The sequence below is a fragment of the Eublepharis macularius genome, chromosome 1, assembly GCF_028583425.1.
Source record: "Eublepharis macularius isolate TG4126 chromosome 1, MPM_Emac_v1.0, whole genome shotgun sequence".
Taxonomy (NCBI): Eukaryota; Metazoa; Chordata; class Lepidosauria; order Squamata; family Eublepharidae; genus Eublepharis; species Eublepharis macularius.
In genome coordinates this window covers 62,940,002-62,957,040 of record NC_072790.1, presented here as the reverse complement: position 1 = coordinate 62,957,040, position 17,039 = coordinate 62,940,002, and the positions used below count along the sequence as shown (strand labels likewise).

At 41.4% G+C, this 17,039-nt stretch overlaps 1 protein-coding gene across 1 annotated transcript; it reads left to right on the top strand.

The window, feature by feature from the left end:
- Nucleotides 1–3,881: 3,881 nt before the first annotated feature.
- GCM1 (glial cells missing transcription factor 1) lies at nt 3,882–15,851 on the top strand. The gene is made up of 5 exons (XM_054971226.1): nt 3,882–3,983; nt 7,047–7,299; nt 10,707–10,819; nt 11,737–11,865; nt 15,105–15,851. Exons 1-5 carry the CDS (start codon nt 3,882–3,884, stop codon nt 15,849–15,851), a joined length of 1,344 nt encoding a protein of 447 aa, XP_054827201.1.
- Nucleotides 15,852–17,039: the final 1,188 nt, after the last annotated feature.

The window sequence follows — 17,039 nt, the reverse complement described above, 5'->3', positions numbered from 1 at the left end:
CTGAATTAGTATGACCTAAAAAGCATTAACCTTGTAACAGCATGAATGCAACATACATATGGGATCACACTCACTCTCCTGTGCCACCCTCCCCCCCAATGTGTTCATGTATTTAGCCTAATGTCATCCAAGAGCCTATGAGACAAGCTACAAGTGACGAATTACAGTTGCCTGGCAAGTGAACAGACTCACGTGTATTCCTCCCTGTTCACTTGTGCTTGCAAGTGAATGGCAAGTGAACAGGGAGGAATACACGTGAGTCTGTTCAGTTGCCAGGCAAGTGTAATTTGTCACTTGTAGCTTGGCTCTATATGCGAACAACCAGAGCTTTTTTTCAGCGGGAACGCGGTGGAACGGAGTTCTAGAACCTCTTGAAAATGGTCACATGGCTGGTGGCCCCGCCCCCTGATCTCCAGACAGAGGGAAGTTTAGATCGCCGTCCATGCCACAGTGGCACGGAGGGCAATCTAAACTCCCCTCTGCCTGGGGATCAGGGGGCGGGGCCTCCAACCATGTGACTATTTTTGCCAAGGGCTATTTAAACTTTTAAAAAGTGATGTCATTGGCCTTGGGAGCATGCGTGCACTTTGTGCACGCACATGTGGTACCAGGGGCACCACCTCCCACCAAGAGTTGCCGCCTGTGCTGGCAACCCACTGAGTTCCACCACCTCTTTTCCCAGAAAAAAAGCCCTACGAACAACCATTACTTGCATGCTACTTCCACATTGGTTTCTAAGGGTTCCAGACTGCTGGGCCAGAGGATCTGCATGTGCAGTTTGAATACACATAGACAGTGCACCAATGCTGTTACAAATGCAAACAAGGCAAGAGACAAAGCCAGTGGGTGCATTCCTGCTTTCTATGTGTATTAAACATGTATGCACAGGACATGCATTTAGGGTTGTTGCATTTAAAGAGCTGGGTGGTAATATGAAAATTCCCTCTGCTATGTAAAATCTGTGCTGGTTGGTTCATAGATGCATGTCAGTTATCAAGTGATGCACATGGTTGTGTGGTCAAGAACTGTGGGGATGTTCTTTCCTTGTAATACTTTAAGCTTATGGGCGCTGGTTTTCAGCTCTGTAGGTCTAAGAAAGTCCTCTTTGACTTTTCTGTTCATAAATAATGATTCTCTGTGGCTTTTGCACTCCAGAAGAAATTAATTCTAATGTTGACATGTCCATCAGAAAGACAAAGAGAAAGGGAGAGAGAAAGATTAGTCCTGAATAATGATGGGCGCGAACAGCAATACAAACTAAAAAAACCCCACGAACAGCCCAATCTGCTGTTCACGAACAAGCTGTTCGTGAGGTCCCATTCTAAATGAACAGGTGGTCGTTGCAAGCATTGTTCGTTGCTGTTCGTCAAGCCAGACAGTCGGGCACCTGCAATCAATTCCCATGGCAGCTCAGGCAGGGATTGTCTGAACTCTGTCCAAACTCCTGCTGTTGCCCTGGAAACCCCAATCTAAGCCCAATTTAGCTTGATAGGCAGGTTTTCCTTCTAAGTGTTGACTGGAGATCCAAGAGGAAAAGACCAGGGGGGAGGGGGGCACCCAGCTCTGGCTTTCAGAGAGAGACAGCTGCTGTTAGAGAGACAGGGTGAGTGCATTGGAGCTTGAATTTTCTGTGTGTGTGGTGGGCTAGGGATCTACCCCTTCCGGTTCCAGGGCTGCTGCCAGGCTCGGGGGCCAAGCTATTATTTATTATTGGTACATTTCCTGATGTCTGCTCAGGTAGGTTTCTGGGAGTGGTGCAGTAGGGATCTTGATGGCTGGAGGAGAGCCTGCTGGCCCCCATGAACAACGAACAACAAACATGTTCGTGAACAGGATCATGTTCGTCAATGTTTGTTGTTCGTGGATGGCAACGAACAATAAACACCATGTTCGTTTTTTTCTGTTCATGCCCATGTCTAGTCCTGAATATCCAATGTCAGCATTTTGAATGTTGCAATTTTGAACTGAAATGCCCCATGCTGTTCTGAGAAATCTGCCCAGCATTTAGCTCCTGTAAGAAATTCTTCACCTTGCAGAGCTATGAGGTCAGTGATGAATATTTTGAGTAGCAAAGGATTTTTGAGATGGTCCTGGGCCTTTTGAGATTGAATAACAAACACACACATGCATTGCATCTCATTTTTTCATTGCCTACTGAGGCCCTGATGCAGCCATACTATGACTAAGTACCATTAAAAGCAATGAGACTTCACCTTGTCACAAGTAACTTATCCTTTTTGTTTCAATGAGACATACAGCACAATCCTACATGTGTTTACTTGGAAGCAAGTCCCATTAATTCTGTGGTGCTAACTCTCTAGTAAGTAAGTAATCATAGGGTTGCAGGCTTAGTTTTAATTATCTTTAGCTGCATTAAGGCCAGAAATTAAAACCTGCATGTTTTAACTTACCAATGAGGGAGTCTTAGGCCAGTATAAGAGAGCTGCTGTAGCACAGTGGTTAAGTGGTTGGGATGCAAATCAGCACTCTGCTAGTTCAACTCCCACTACTGTCATGAACTTTGCTAGTGTCCTTGGATAAGGCACTTTTCTCAGCCCCAGTTCCCCAGTTGTATTGTGGTGATAATAATAACACTGATTTTGTTCACTGCTTTGAGGGGGTACTAATCTGCCCAGAAGAATGGTATATAAGCATACCGTTGTTGTTATTATTGTTATCATCATCATTATTCTGGCAGTGCATGTCTCTTCATGACATACTCAGGAAAGATCCAGTATCGGTAAAAGGTTGTAGGATATATCCCTTCATATGTAAGCAGCTAAGGAACAAGTGAACAAATAATAGCATTCTTGGTTGTCTTAACAGAGCCACCACAGTGTAGCACAGTGTAGTGGTTAGACTAGGATCTAGGAGACATAGGGTTGCCAGCCTCCAGGTGGTGGCTGGAGATCTCTTGGAATTACAACTGATCTCCAGGTGACAGAGATCAGTTCCCCTGGAGAAAATGGTTGCTTTGGAAGATGGACTCTATGGCATTATACCCTGCTGAGGCCCCCCTCCCCAAATCTTGCCCTTTCCAGGCTTCACCCTCCAAAGCTCCTGGAATTTCCCAACCTGGACCTGGCAACCCTAAGGAGACCCTGGTTCAAATCTCTGCTCTAGCAGCATACTAGAGGTGACATTGGACCAGTCACACACTCTCAGTCTGACCTAACTCACAAGGATGTTGTTGAGAGGATAAAATGAAAGAGAGCAGGACAATGTTGTAAGCTCTTTTTAGGACCCCACTGAGAAGAAAAGTTGAATATAAATACATCCAAATAAATAAATAAACTTAATCAATATACTATGTTCTTTACTGTAGTTTAGGGTTGCCAGGTCCAGGTTGGGGAATTCCTAGAGATTTTGTGAGTGGAGCCTAGAGAGGGTGGTATTTGGGGAGGGAAGGGGCCTCAGTGGGGTATAATGTCATAGAGTTTACCCTTCAAGGTAGCCATTTTCTCCAGGGGAACTGATCTCTGTTTCCTGGAGATCAATTGTAATTCCGGGAGATCTCCAGCTACCACCTGGAGGCTGGCAGCCCTACTGTAGTTGGTGGGTTCAACTAACCAGGTAAGCATGGACTCCTTAACTACTGTAACAAGGAGAGTGTTTTCCTGACTTTCTACTCATACCATTTTCAGAAGACCACATGCTTGTCTTGAAGCTACACTTTCCATTATTTTGGCTGCTTGCAAAACTTTTAATGGAACAAGTTTTTCTAGTAAAAGAACACTGATTTTTATCTTTAATGAGCAGCCTATCATTTGGCTGCAAGAAAAAAGCTTCCTGGTTCTCAACTGCTTGCAAACAGTGGCTGCCAGACAACTTGAAGAGCAGACAGCAGAGCTTGCTCTCAGGTCCTGGGGACGGTTTTGGAAATGCTGCGAGCGGCAGAAGATGTGAACATGCAGCAGGAAGACTTGGCCTCGCCAAATGGAGACATGATCAGCTGGGACATCAATGACATCAAGCTTCCTAAGGCACGTATCTGCAATCCTGAGAATACTTTAGCAATTGCAAATGTTACTTTTAAAACATTCTATTTCTCTCCCCTTTCTGGGAATATATATAATATGCTTAGCTTATTAATTCAGGTATGTTACAACAACAGCATTCTATAGCATCAGGTAAGCCAACAGAAGCCTTTCTGTCGAGGACCTATCTGATCATCAGCAACTGTTACTTAGAAAACATTGCCATGAAATGAAATACAAAGCACAACTGAAAGCTGTTGGAATCCAGTGGGGGGCATTGCCACTGATTTCACTGAGGTCGCCAAGTGTTTGTACCATGCTGACCTTGCAGAATGAGATTCAAAAATTAAATGAACTGATGCTCCATTGGCAGTGGCTTCAAGTGGACAGAACAGCCTGGTTACTTGTATGCTCATCCCAGGAATGGTGAGCCAATTAATGTCCATTATCTTATCTTCTTTGCATGCATTCTAGTAGGAATTTCTCAAAATGAGCTATACAGTAGCAATTGTGATTAAACTGAAGCTAATTGTTTAATCTGAAGCTAATCTTGCAACAGTATAAGCAACAAATACATAGCACAAAAATAAGAAGAAATACAAGTAAATCAGGTAGTTCAGCATAAATTAGGACAGAGATCTTGATTGTTGAGGGTGGGTGCATGGTGGGTAAGTCCTGAAACTGCATTAACGATATCATTGATGTAAAGATTGACTAAATAGGGGGATAAAATAGAACCTTATTGGACACCTTTAGAGGTTTGGATGGGATCTCTAGTCTGGCCTTCAGGGCTACATCTGGTTTTCACTTGTGTGTCACAATACAATCTAGTCAATAGCCATAGCAAGCACCTGCTGATCATAGTTTAGCTTCTGCCATAGTCTAGTTCTAGATATGTTATCGAATGCAGAGCGTAAGTCCATGAAGGCTACGTATAAATGATTATTTTCTGTAGTGGTATACTTTTCAAGTGAGCCAAGACCAAGACCAAGCAGTTATCAACTGCAGAGCATCCTTGGCGGAACCCACCTTGTTTTTCACTCAAAATTTCTGACTCCTCTATCCATTCTTTCAATCTTAAGCTTAAATAAGCTTCATATAGCTTCCCAAATACTGAGAGGAGGGTAAATTACGTAGTTTAAAACCTACTTTGTGGTCCCATGAATGCACCTCAAGAGCGTGACATGATTTCATGGAAAATGAGATACCATTTCTTAGAAGATAATTTTATTTTTAACTTATTACATAATACTTTGAAGACATTACAAGGTCTTGTGGCTTGGCTCCTAAGGAGAGCAAGGGGAGTCCAGCTAGAAGAAGGCATAAAATGGGAGGGGTGGATTTGATGATATTCCTGCCACGTACACGGGCAGAAAAGTTGTTCAGCTGAGGGAACTGCTACTGCACCTTTGGATCCAAGGTTTTATCTTTGTAGCAGGGAGCATTTGCATGGGCACCGCAACAGATAGCAGTTTTTTGAGGCATGCAGCTTTGCTGAATTAGAATGTGTTGTTAGATTTAATTGTATTGTCCAGGGCTTAAACAAAGACAATGCGTTCCTCACCCACAGCGGGTATTAAATTAGCTTAACATAACTAGGAATAGAGTGAGTGTGGTGCAGTGGTTACAATGTCAGAATAGCACCTGGGAGACGCTGGTTCAAATCTCTACTCCGCCATGGAAGCTCGCTGAGTGATGTTACTACATTCATTTGTTGAGGATGGGCACATAAACTGATGTATCTCTAAGTAAATCATACCCCCTACACACATTATTCACACTTATATCTCATCCTTGCTCCAAGGGTAGTGTATATGGGAGCCTCTACCTCTTAGGAACATCCTGCTGCCCAAAGCAATAACTACAGGAAGAGCACAGTTCTACTGGAATTTGCTACCTCTTGGACAAGGTTGCGCGCTCTCTCTCTCTCAGAGAAGGGCAACAGGTTTCTATGACAGAGAGTATGACTTCAAGCTACAACATCTTCTGCATTTAGAAGCTATGGCATTTAAAAGGCACCACTGACCTGGAAGAAAGGCCAGGACTCTCCATCCTATTGGAGGGAAAGGGAAAGGGAAGGAGGAGACTGAGAAAGACAGCGCAAAACCAAAAGGAACACAGAAATTGTGCCTATAACAATCCACTAAACTCAGTATGATTGATTTATTTACAAGTAAACACAGGGTCAGCTTGTAGATGCCCACATGAGGGAGGGACAAAGTAACACAGAGATGGAATTAAGACGCCATGGGAGAAGAAAAGGAGCAGACATTTATGGACACATTCTTTGAAAGAGAGAGAGGCAACTCAGAGCTTGACTATTTCTCTGGGGCTGTATAAGCTGCCTCTGCTTTATTAGTCTCTTCCCAGGCAGAGATTGGGCAAATTCCAGCCATGTGGCTCACAGGTGTGGTAACGACTGCATCAGGAAGCTCAATACCTGCAGGGTGTTAGGAGGCAAGGCAGGAAAACATCTTTCCAGGAACCCAGCCTTCCTTCCTTAACTAGAAAGCATAACAAATGCCTAACCCTAGCAAATGCTCACCGTCTCATTCTAGTCAAGCAAACGGTTTGAGTGAGAGACCCTGGATTTCGAGAGATGCTACTACTTGCAGCTCAGTTCTATAGCCTGCTGCCCCCTTGTTCATGCATGGGAGCAAAATGCTGAGTCTTCCACCTGTCTTAGAACCCAAGCGCTTCTGTCTTGGACTAATGGAAACAATGGCCCCTTTCATTATGTCATCCCAGGAGACAGGGGAGGAGACGTGGTTTAGTGATAGAGCCACCTGCTTTGCATACAGAAGGCCCCGGGTTCCATCCCTGGCATCTTTAAATAAAAGGATCAGGGAGTAAGTGATATGAAAGACCCAAGAATCCAGGGAGCTGTGGCCAGTCAAAGTTCACACCTTGTTCCACCATCCACACCTAAACTGGTCCATCCGTTTGTATTCTTTGCATAAAATGTACTCACAGACTTCATTGACTGTCTTTGGAACAGAAAAGAAAAACTGTTTACCTATGTTTAGTTTCCTTGGTTTAAACACTACATTGGGTTTTTTTTGTTTGCAGGACGTGAAGCAAATAGATAGCTTTCAAGAGTGGCCAGACTGTTACGTAAAATGCATCTATAGCAGTGATGACAAAAATGCTCAGCGGCACCTGAGCAGCTGGGCCATGAGAAACACCAACAATCACAACTCACGAATCTTAAAGAAGTCCTGCCTTGGCGTGGTTGTCTGTAGCAACAATTGCTCAACCCCTGATGGGAGGAAGATGTATTTGAGACCAGCCATATGTGATAAAGCCCGGCAAAAACAGCAAAGTAAGCATGGCTCTGGAAAGAGGGACCACGTTTCTTATCTTGACATTGGGATTCCATAGGCCAGAGTCCATAGACCCAGAAAGATCTCACCTTGGACCACTATCATTTCATTCTTTGTTATTTGAAAGCTTGACTAGACAGTCAGTTTGGTGTAGTGGTTAAGAGTGGCAGGACTTTAATCTGGAGAACTGGGTTTGATTCCACACTCCTCCACTTGAAGCCAGCTGGGTGACTTTGGGTCAGTCACAGCTCTTCCAGAGCTCTCTCAGCCCCAACCACCTCATAGGGGGATTGTCCTGAGGATAATAATAACATACTTTATAAACTGCTCTGAGTGGGTATTAAATTGTCCTGAAGGGCGGTATATAAATCAAATGTTGTTGTTGTTGTTGTTGATGATGATGATGATGATGACGATGATGGCAGCACAGTGTCAGTGTGGAAGACTCAGGTTCAAACTCCCCACTCTGCCGTGAAGCTCGCTAGGTGACCTTGGGCCAGTCACTTGTTCTCGGTCTAAGCTGCTTCACTGGGTTGCTGTAAAAATAAAGAGCGGAACAACATATGCAACTCTGAACTCTTTGGAATAAGGGCAGGATAAAAAATGTACTAAATATTAAATAAATAATAGAGCCAATCTCTGGACCGTACATTGCAGTATGTCAGTCTGATCCTGTGCATGCATACCTGAAAGTATGTCCCACTAAGTTCCATCATGCTTACTTCCAAGTAAGTATATATGTAGACTGATTGTAATGATCCACACCTAGAAGTACATCCCATGGATATCAATGAAACCAACTTACTCCCAGCTGAGGGTACATGAAAATCTTACAGTCCAACTTCCTTACTTGAAAGTAAGTCCCAATTAAATTAATAGGATTACTTATTAGTATGTAGGCTGCCTTTCAAATAAAGTCCCCAAAGAGGTTTACAACACAATAAAATGGATAAAAGAACAGTAACATACAGCAAAAAATTCAGTTAAAATAAATTGAAATGGATAAAACCAATATAAAATATCATAAAAATAAAATACTATATTCCAGTAGTGCCAATTCCTTTGCCACCCCATTTCATATTAATTTAACTTAAAATATTAAGTAAGTTTAGGTTGTAGCCCTGATTTATTTACTCATAAGTAACTGCTGTTGATTTCAGTGGGACTTGTTTCCAAGTATGGGTGCTAAGAATTACATTCTCAAGCTCATTTAGGTTGCAATTCAGCCTGTACATCAACTTGCCCTAAAAATTCAGGCACAATCATTGAGAAGGTTTCACTTAAAAGTTTGTTTTACTCACACCAAGTCCTATTTGAGCCAGTTTGGTGTAGTGGTTAAGAGCACGGGACTCTAATCTGGACAGCCGGGTTTGATTCCCCACTCCTCCACTTGAAGCCAGCTGGGTGACCTTGGGTGAGTCACAGTTCTCTGGAGCTCTCTCAGTTCCACTCACCTCACAGGGTGTTTGTTGTGGGGTAATAATAACATACTTTGTAAACTGCTCTGAGTGGGCATTAAGTTGTCCTGAAGGGCGGTATATAAATCGAATGTTGTTGTTGTTATATTACTTTGAATGGGGCACAGCTTGTGTGATTCCCACCAGAACATTATTTTTATTTGACATATTCTAGCCGATTTCCTCCCGCCTCTCTTGGTTTTGCTGAACTGTGTTCTATCTATGTAGATTCGTTGTGGCAAAATCTCACAGATATTTGCCTGAATGCAAGTATCCTCATGCGACATGGAATGAACTTACAGAAATGCACACGTGCTGAATTTACACAACTTGAGTTTGTATGTCCAATGTCAGTGAGCTTAATTACATTGATTTCTACAAGGGCTCTTGCTGTGCATGGAACTATTGATTTAGTAAGAGTTTAACTAGACACCAATGTTACTGCAAGAGCATCAAAACAACAAAACGAGCATATCCAGAGTGATATATTAGCAGTAATACTAACCAGAGTATTTGAAAATTGAAGCAAAACACCTACTCTTTGACTTAAATACTGTAATTAAAATTAACCATCAACAATTTTATAGAAAGTTTCCAGGCTACGTTATAAACTGAAGGCTGATTGTTAATGGAATTTAAACTGTATAAGGTGCATAATTTTATTTGTTATAATATTCTAAAGTCTAGAAAGTTAATAGTAGATTAAAAAAAGTATTTAGTAGTGGCAAAGTAGGGATTAAACCAATAAAGCGTTGTACCAAATTCTATATTTTAGTAGAACTGTAGCACACTGGCTGTCTTTTTCTAAATATTAGCTCTGATTTCTTCATACATGCTGGCTGGATCAAAGAGATATAGCAAATTTTTTTGTTAAAAGATTTTCTTGATAATAAAATTGGATATTGATTGCTTTAATTTTAAAAACAAGACTGTAAAATTTATGACAACAGCAAAAGAAAAAAATAATTCCCTTTGTGAAGTTGGAATGATTATTAATCACATGAAGCAACTTCAGGATCTTTGAAACCGAAACTTCCCTAAAGAAATTTCGTTTAGCTGAAAAAAGTTTCAAATTCATTGTACTCATATCATTACTGAGATCATGTAAATTTCTGATTATAAAATTAAGAAATAAAGCAAAACAAATCACACTTTAAGATGTAATTCAAAATACACTTTGGAGGTAAAACACAATGAAATCAGTTTGGTCTACAGCACCTTCCACTTTCCAGAGGCAATTGTTCACAGTGATCAAGTACTCTAATCCTTACTTGGAAGTAAGTTATGTTAATACCATACAGTGTATAGAATTCAAAGGCTAAGTAAACTCTACCATAGCTGCCCAGTGATTTCTCAAGTCCTCCATTTATAACAGCTTCTAATATTCCTAACACAAAGACCTTTAATAGAGTCTTAATGTGTGAAAGTGAGCAGTTGAAACTTTTCACGGCATGGAAGTAAATAATATCCCATTAAGCTACAGGAAATTTGTCTCCAGGCCAGTTGGCTACCTTATCAACATAGTATAAGAGGCTAAAACCAGACAGGAAATTCTGGAAACCTTCCTTCTTCTCTGCCACCCACTATGTATACCTGAAGCTGCTCTATATGTACATATTGGATCCCAGTCAATATATTTAGGATAGCAGCAGCAGCAATGATTCAAGGCATGTGGAAGTAAGTTTTATTTAAATCAATGATACTTCCAAGCATGCAGAAATTAGAATGAAAAACTGTTATCACTGGCTATATGAACATCAGTGGCAGCTTCAGTTTATGTAGATCTCTCTCTTTTATTGCAGCCGGAATAAATATGTGCGCTCTCTCCACCTCCCATATATATGTATAAACTGTACTGTACCGCATATATGCAGTTAGCACAACAGAAAGGACTAATCTTAAAGAAAAGTTCACCTGAGGGGAAATATTTAACAGTACACTTATTGCAGGGAAATCCTGTCCTAACTGTAATGGGTCTTTGAAGCTTATTCCTTGTCGAGGCCATGGTGGGTATCCTGTAACCAACTTCTGGAGACATGAAGAACCATTCATATTTTTTCAGGTTGGTAAACAATTGTCTGATTTATTCAAAGCCAGACTATTGTCAGGGCTGAACTATGTTTTTATAGTGGGCACTGCAAGAGTCTAAGAAACCATCTGCAGCACCTCAGGTAAGTGGCCCATAAAACTTGCCCATTCATATAGGATGCCCACTAAGTTTTAATACTTCAGGGCCTCTGTTTTGGCTGACACCAATTGATCTGTAGAATCCCAAATCCTGTTTCCAACAAAACAGTCAGGAAGACTTTAATTGTATATGACCACTATTAGCCATGAATAGTTTCAGAACATTAAATTAGTACTAGAACAGAAGAGGAAGCAGATGTGAGCTATGGTTAGAAAAGCCATTCTGTTGTCAGATAAATAGCAAAGCCACCTGAGCAGTCTTTAATTACAGAAGATGAAATCCTCTGTACACTTTCTTGGGTTTCCCCTACTGAATTAAATAGCATTTACTTCTGAGTAAGCATGCACGGAATAATAATTCAAGTCACTTGACTTTTAACATAAACATCAAATTTCTCTATCCTGATGAGTATAACTGACCATCCTTTTTAAATGATAATTTATACATTCAACTATATAGCCACTTACATTTATTTTATTTATTTATGTATTTAAAACACTTACATATCCACCTGAATAGGGTTCCCAACGTGGAATATTATTTAGATATTTAGGAATATTATTCAGACAGATGTACCCTTGGTGAAATCCAAGAAAATGTTAGTTGCCAGAATCGCAGTTGTTATTTACATCCTAATCCTATACTTGTTTACTTAGAAGTAAGTACCATTGAGTTCCATGAAACTTCCTATCAAGAAAGTATACTGTTCTGGGCTCCTAAAAGAAAAAGTAAGACAAGAACATATACATATTTTTGGCTTTATATTTCTTTTCCCTTGTTTGTTTTCAAAGTCCAAAGGTGCTCATGATCACCCAAGGCCAGAAACAAAGTTAGAAGCAGAAGCAAGAAGATCAATTCAAAAAGCACATACAGCTGTTCCACCCACATCTCCAAGATTTAAACGGAGCAGAGATATTGAGGTAACATTTGTTTTATCAGCTAGCTGGCTGGGAGGGAAGCTTTCAAATTCCAATGACTCTTAGAATGAGCAGTACATAATTTATGGGTTCTCAGTTAGTGTGGGCTATACAGGGCCTTGTTATACCAATGTTTTCCAAGCACAGAAAAATTAATGGATGGTTCCATTGGAGTGAATAGCAAGCATTCACTTATATGAGAAAAAGCAAAAGGGTGCAGTTGAAGATACTGAAATTTTGGAGGTCTAACCCTGCCCCTGGTGTCCCAACCATTGATCAAGGCTGTCCCTTTATCCACTTATCCTCTTCCTTGGTTTCCTTTCTTGGTCATGCTAGAGTGTTATGGAATGGTGGGAACAGAGCACAATGCTGGCTACATTGAGAATGTTCTGGCTGTTAGCATTAGTGTACTGGCTTGGATCCGTAAAGTTCTGCATTTTGGAGCGTGGACATTCGGGGCTGCAGCAGAAAGAGTGAAGCAAGAAAGTTTTGTTTCCATACAAAGAAATCCTTCCATCTACGGAAATGGGAGGCAGAATCCAAGCTGATTTCATGATTGTTCCACATTTTTTTCTTGCACAAAGATTGGCTACATGGGGGTCTGTGGGCCATATCTGACTGACTTTCTTCCTGGCTGATGCAGCCACATTCTGCCAACACATGGCTATTGGGCCAATCTGTGGGGAGAAAAAGGAAAGCACAGCACAAGTATTGACAGAAGAGATATGACTGGCAGATTTTATGCTTTCTCCCACCACTATGCAGTGAATGAAACTGAAAGTCCTTTTATTTGTTCTACTTTCAGTCCCACTGTTTTCAGTTTGACTTCAGTGCATCTAAATTTCTAGGCTGAGGGCAGTAATCCTTCTGACAACCACTAGTTACAATTAGTGAGGATGACATCCCAGCATAATACAGCAGAAAGAAGACCTTCTCAAATATATTTTATGGCCTAAAAATAGAATGGGCTATAATTAGATGGTTTTTCAACACTTCCCCTGGGGCATCACCTTGCTCTTTAACTGGGATGGGCTCTAAAGAATGCATTTACAAAGGAATGTCTTCACACGAAAAGTCCCTGCACACAAGAAGAATCCTGTGCTGTGCTTGATTTCTACAAACAATAAGTTACCATCATCATAAGAATATATAAAAGAAAAGAAGATTATTAGTTTTTTATCACTGACACAATGAGGTGTTTGGGGGAACAATTTACTTTTTACTATTGAAATCCAGTCCAATAATTGAAAAGCAAACTCATAGTGATATACCCCAAAACATAGTGATATACACCATAGAGAACCAATGTGAGACTGAGGCCAGAATACAGGGCTAGGACTGGCAAGTAGGGGTCTGCATAGCGGGAAAAATGAGCCAAAAAACCACTCAGTAAAAGCTGGTTTTGCTTGTTAAAGTGAATTCCAGATTGGTGAATCAAATCTGGGAAACTAAACTCTCAAGAGTCCTTCCCACCAAATAGTTTGTGTATTTCATTTCATTTTTTACCTTCCAGCAGCAGGCAGGCACTGAGCTCGCCTCAGACAGCAGCAGCACAAAGAAATATAGCAGCAACAGGCAATAGCAGAGAAGTAGTAAGTTACAGACTCTATAGAAAAAGAAAAAAGTGAACATGAAGCAAGATTGTTTTTAATGTTGCTGCACTGCACTGGTTTGAGTGCTCTCCTACTTGGGAGCACCCTGCTGCTGCTGCCTGCCTACCAACACTCGCCTTCTATGGGTCTGCTGTTGGGTTTGTGTTATTGTGCTTGAGGAAAAATTCAGTAGAACAATGGTTTAGACTAGGAGGGGACTAATGGTTGATGCAGTTTTTGGTTAAGTGTGAAAACAGCTGCCCCAGACCCTCATCTCCTTCCCCCTCAACAATGTGTTTTTGCACATGTGCAGCCAATGCACGTGCAACAGGCCAAAACTCAAGAAATGCAAAAACAAACAAAAAACCACCTTCAAAATGTATAAGATCTGAGCCAGCACCAGCCCACCCAGAACCAAAACTGAAATTGAAATTTTCATAGCACACACCTCTGCTGGGAAGTTCTGGGCTTTAATTTCAGCTCCTCTCTGAAACTCATGCACTGGGAGGCCTTGGGCCACTTATAACATTTCTAAGCCAAATGTATCTTACTGAGTTTTTATTCAGAAGGGACCCAAGAGTTGTACCTACACCCCTCTTGTGGCACCCAAAAAGTGACTGCTTATAGACAAAACAACACAGCTAACCCACTTTAAAAGTAAACAACACTCTCTGTTAACTGCCACCATCCTGAATATACTCAGCTGTCAAGGCAACTGGAGATGCCTTGTTTTTGTTCACTCAAGTAGTCTATTGAATAACGTTGGAGTGACTGACTCATGAAGAATAAACACCTCTCCTCTCTGAATTGGAAAATCATGACCTCTAATTTTCCAGTTCATGGAAGAGAGGCTAAAGTCCTGTGTGAATCCACAGCTGTTATGTTACCATGTTGCTGCATGAACTTGATTCTAATATTCATGGAACCATTGGATCATATGTATTGGTTATAAAGTCTCTGGCACTGACTGGCTGGGCTGATGTGATGGTTGGAAATGTTTAGTTGGTCTTGGAAGTAAAGTCTAGTAATCAGACTGGAATTAAAAACTCACAGAAGGGGTTGGCTGAGAACTGAGACAATGAGTCTCAAGCAAGGGAACAGAGTAGGCCACAGTGTGAAAAAGAGAAACCTAAACAGAGAACAAGTGGAAACTTGAGGAAAGGGGGAGAGAAGACACAGAACAAAGGCAAAATGGGAAAAGAGAAGAAAGTTTACCATTCGTGACATGAGGACAAGCTGAATGCAATGGGAGGAAAGGAGGCAGAACAAAGCAAGTGATGGCCTGAAATGCAGAGGCCTGAGAAAACAAGAGGTGATTGAGACACCCGGGGAAATCAAAAAGGGGAAGCCAAGAAAAGGACTAAAGCAGGGCTATAGAATGAGAGACGAGGACTGTGCATTATTGGCAACATTTACTAGAAAAGCAAGGAACGGAGTCGAGCCAAGATAGTATAGGATTGACAGAGGAATTATACTAGTTGTGATTTGGCCACTTAAAGGGGTCCACAAGAAACAGGGCTGCTTATCCATCAATTATGTTGCCTCAGGCTTCTGGTTCAGTAGTGCTGCTGATTCAATCTGTAGTACTGAAATAATTGGATTTCAGTTTAGCTGCATGATCTTATTATAAGTTTTTCTTTCTTTCTTAAGTCCCTGACAGGTGAAATGCAGAGCCAGGACACTTTACCACTGATAATTTCTGAACAGGAAGAATTATTGTCACAGGATAATTTCAGAGGATCTTTCAGAGACAAAACCTCTGAAGAGCACGTGCTCGATAATTGTTTATCACTCACTGAAGGCTATGGTTTTGGGAAAGCCTCATATCTAATACAGCATGCTCAGGTCATGGGCTATGACAAACACATGAACAAATGTAAACAGGTCGGAATGAGGGACTATGACAGCAGAGACCCAACAGAACCCGTTGCCTCGGCCTATTCTGAATGCAGAGAGCAACAAAGCTGGGCCAAAAACATGGAGCTAGGCAAAAATCCACTGGCAGACAAACATCACAATGGTGCAACTACATTTTTGGCAGGGCTGCATTGTGAAACGCTAGGCTCCCTCAACGCAGTTGATTTTGGCATCTCAAACGCTCCTGAAATCCCACCTATAGTGAAGGTTGGCTACCACCCATTAAGGTCTAATGCAACTATGTTTGAAGAGATGTGTGAAGGAAAGCCACACCTGAATTATAACAACTGCAACATTCCTGCCTCCTTCTGCCAGCTTTCCCCAGAAGATCCCTACCTCATTGCAGATGCTGCCCATCACTATTACCAGAATGCCTTGCCGATGAAAGGGAATGAATGGCACATTGAAGATGAAAGGAAATGTGTGAACCTGGATCACTGCAACAATGAGACATTTTTTAATCTCTTCCCATTACGGTGACAACATTTTATTATCTCCTCATCGGTACTTGCCCAGCGATAAGGCAGATGCCCTGTTACCTGCACCATCAGAGAGAGAGAGAGAGAGAGAGAGAGTATGTGATGTCAATGGAGCTGCTGAAGTTACTGTACTGTATCACCACTTTCCCCTCAGGCTCCACAGTAGTGTGTAGGTTTGCTCAGGTAATGCAGCTAAACATGGATGACAGATAATTAGGGGTGACAGTGATGCCTTACACAGGTTGGACACTTGTCAGCTTCCCTCAAGTTTTGATGGGAAATGTAGGCATCCTGGTTTTACAGCTTGGTTCTCCATTACAGCTGCAAGACCAGGATGCCTACATTTCCCATCAAAACTTGAGGGAAGCGGACAAGTGTCCAACCTGTGTCAGGCGTCACTTGTAGTTTGGCTCTCACTGCTGCTTGCCCTTCTGCATACATTGGCAGCAGACAGACTTCTGAGTAGACGTTTTATTTTAAAATTGAATTGTTCTATTTTATTCCTGGCTTACACGTTAGATGTTGGGGGAGGGGAGCTATACATGAAACAAACAATTTGAGTACTGTGTAAGAGAATCACCGATGAGCTCCCTAATTAGCATATACTTCTCCTGGGTGTAATAGTTTGCTTTCTTTCAACATGTCAGGTCAGCTACTGACAACACAGTTACCATTTATACCCAGAATAATTACACTGACTTGGGCAATGATTTTACAGGAGTTTAAATTTCATTGCAACATAGTTTTCTACAGAATTTGCTTAGAAATGGCAGCCATGTCACCATTTTGACAAATATTCCAGTGTCGCTTGAATGGCACTGGAATATGCAGATAATTTACTTATAATAGAATCCAATGTGGATGGATTCTGGGAAAGCCAGTGCTTCCCTGAGGAACACAGTCTGTACCACACATCTCCTGGTCATGCAAATCTACCCAATGAAACAATCAAGCCCCAACTTCTGATAATGAATCAAATCAGAACTTTGAAATAAACACTGGGCTGAGATTTTGGAAATATTGTTTCCAGTCAACATACATAGAACCTGAAGACTTCTCTAGGCTGCTAGCTTTCAAAACCATCCAGATAAACTGATGCATGAGTCTCATAAAAAATTATTGTTACAAGACTAGGAAGAGAATACAAATCAAATAGCAGTAAAACGCTTTACGGCACCTTGCACTGTAC

Bases quoted from the DNA above. Each gene is read 5' to 3' on its own strand.
- GCM1 (XM_054971226.1), top strand. From the start codon at position 3,882: ATGCTGCGAGCGGCAGAAGATGTGAACATGCAGCAGGAAGACTTGGCC. The intron at 10,820-11,736 runs GTTGGTAAACAA...TTGTTTTCAAAG, and splicing joins AACCATTCATATTTTTTCAG to TCCAAAGGTGCTCATGATCA. The intron at 11,866-15,104 runs GTAACATTTGTT...TTCTTTCTTAAG, and splicing joins AACGGAGCAGAGATATTGAG to TCCCTGACAGGTGAAATGCA.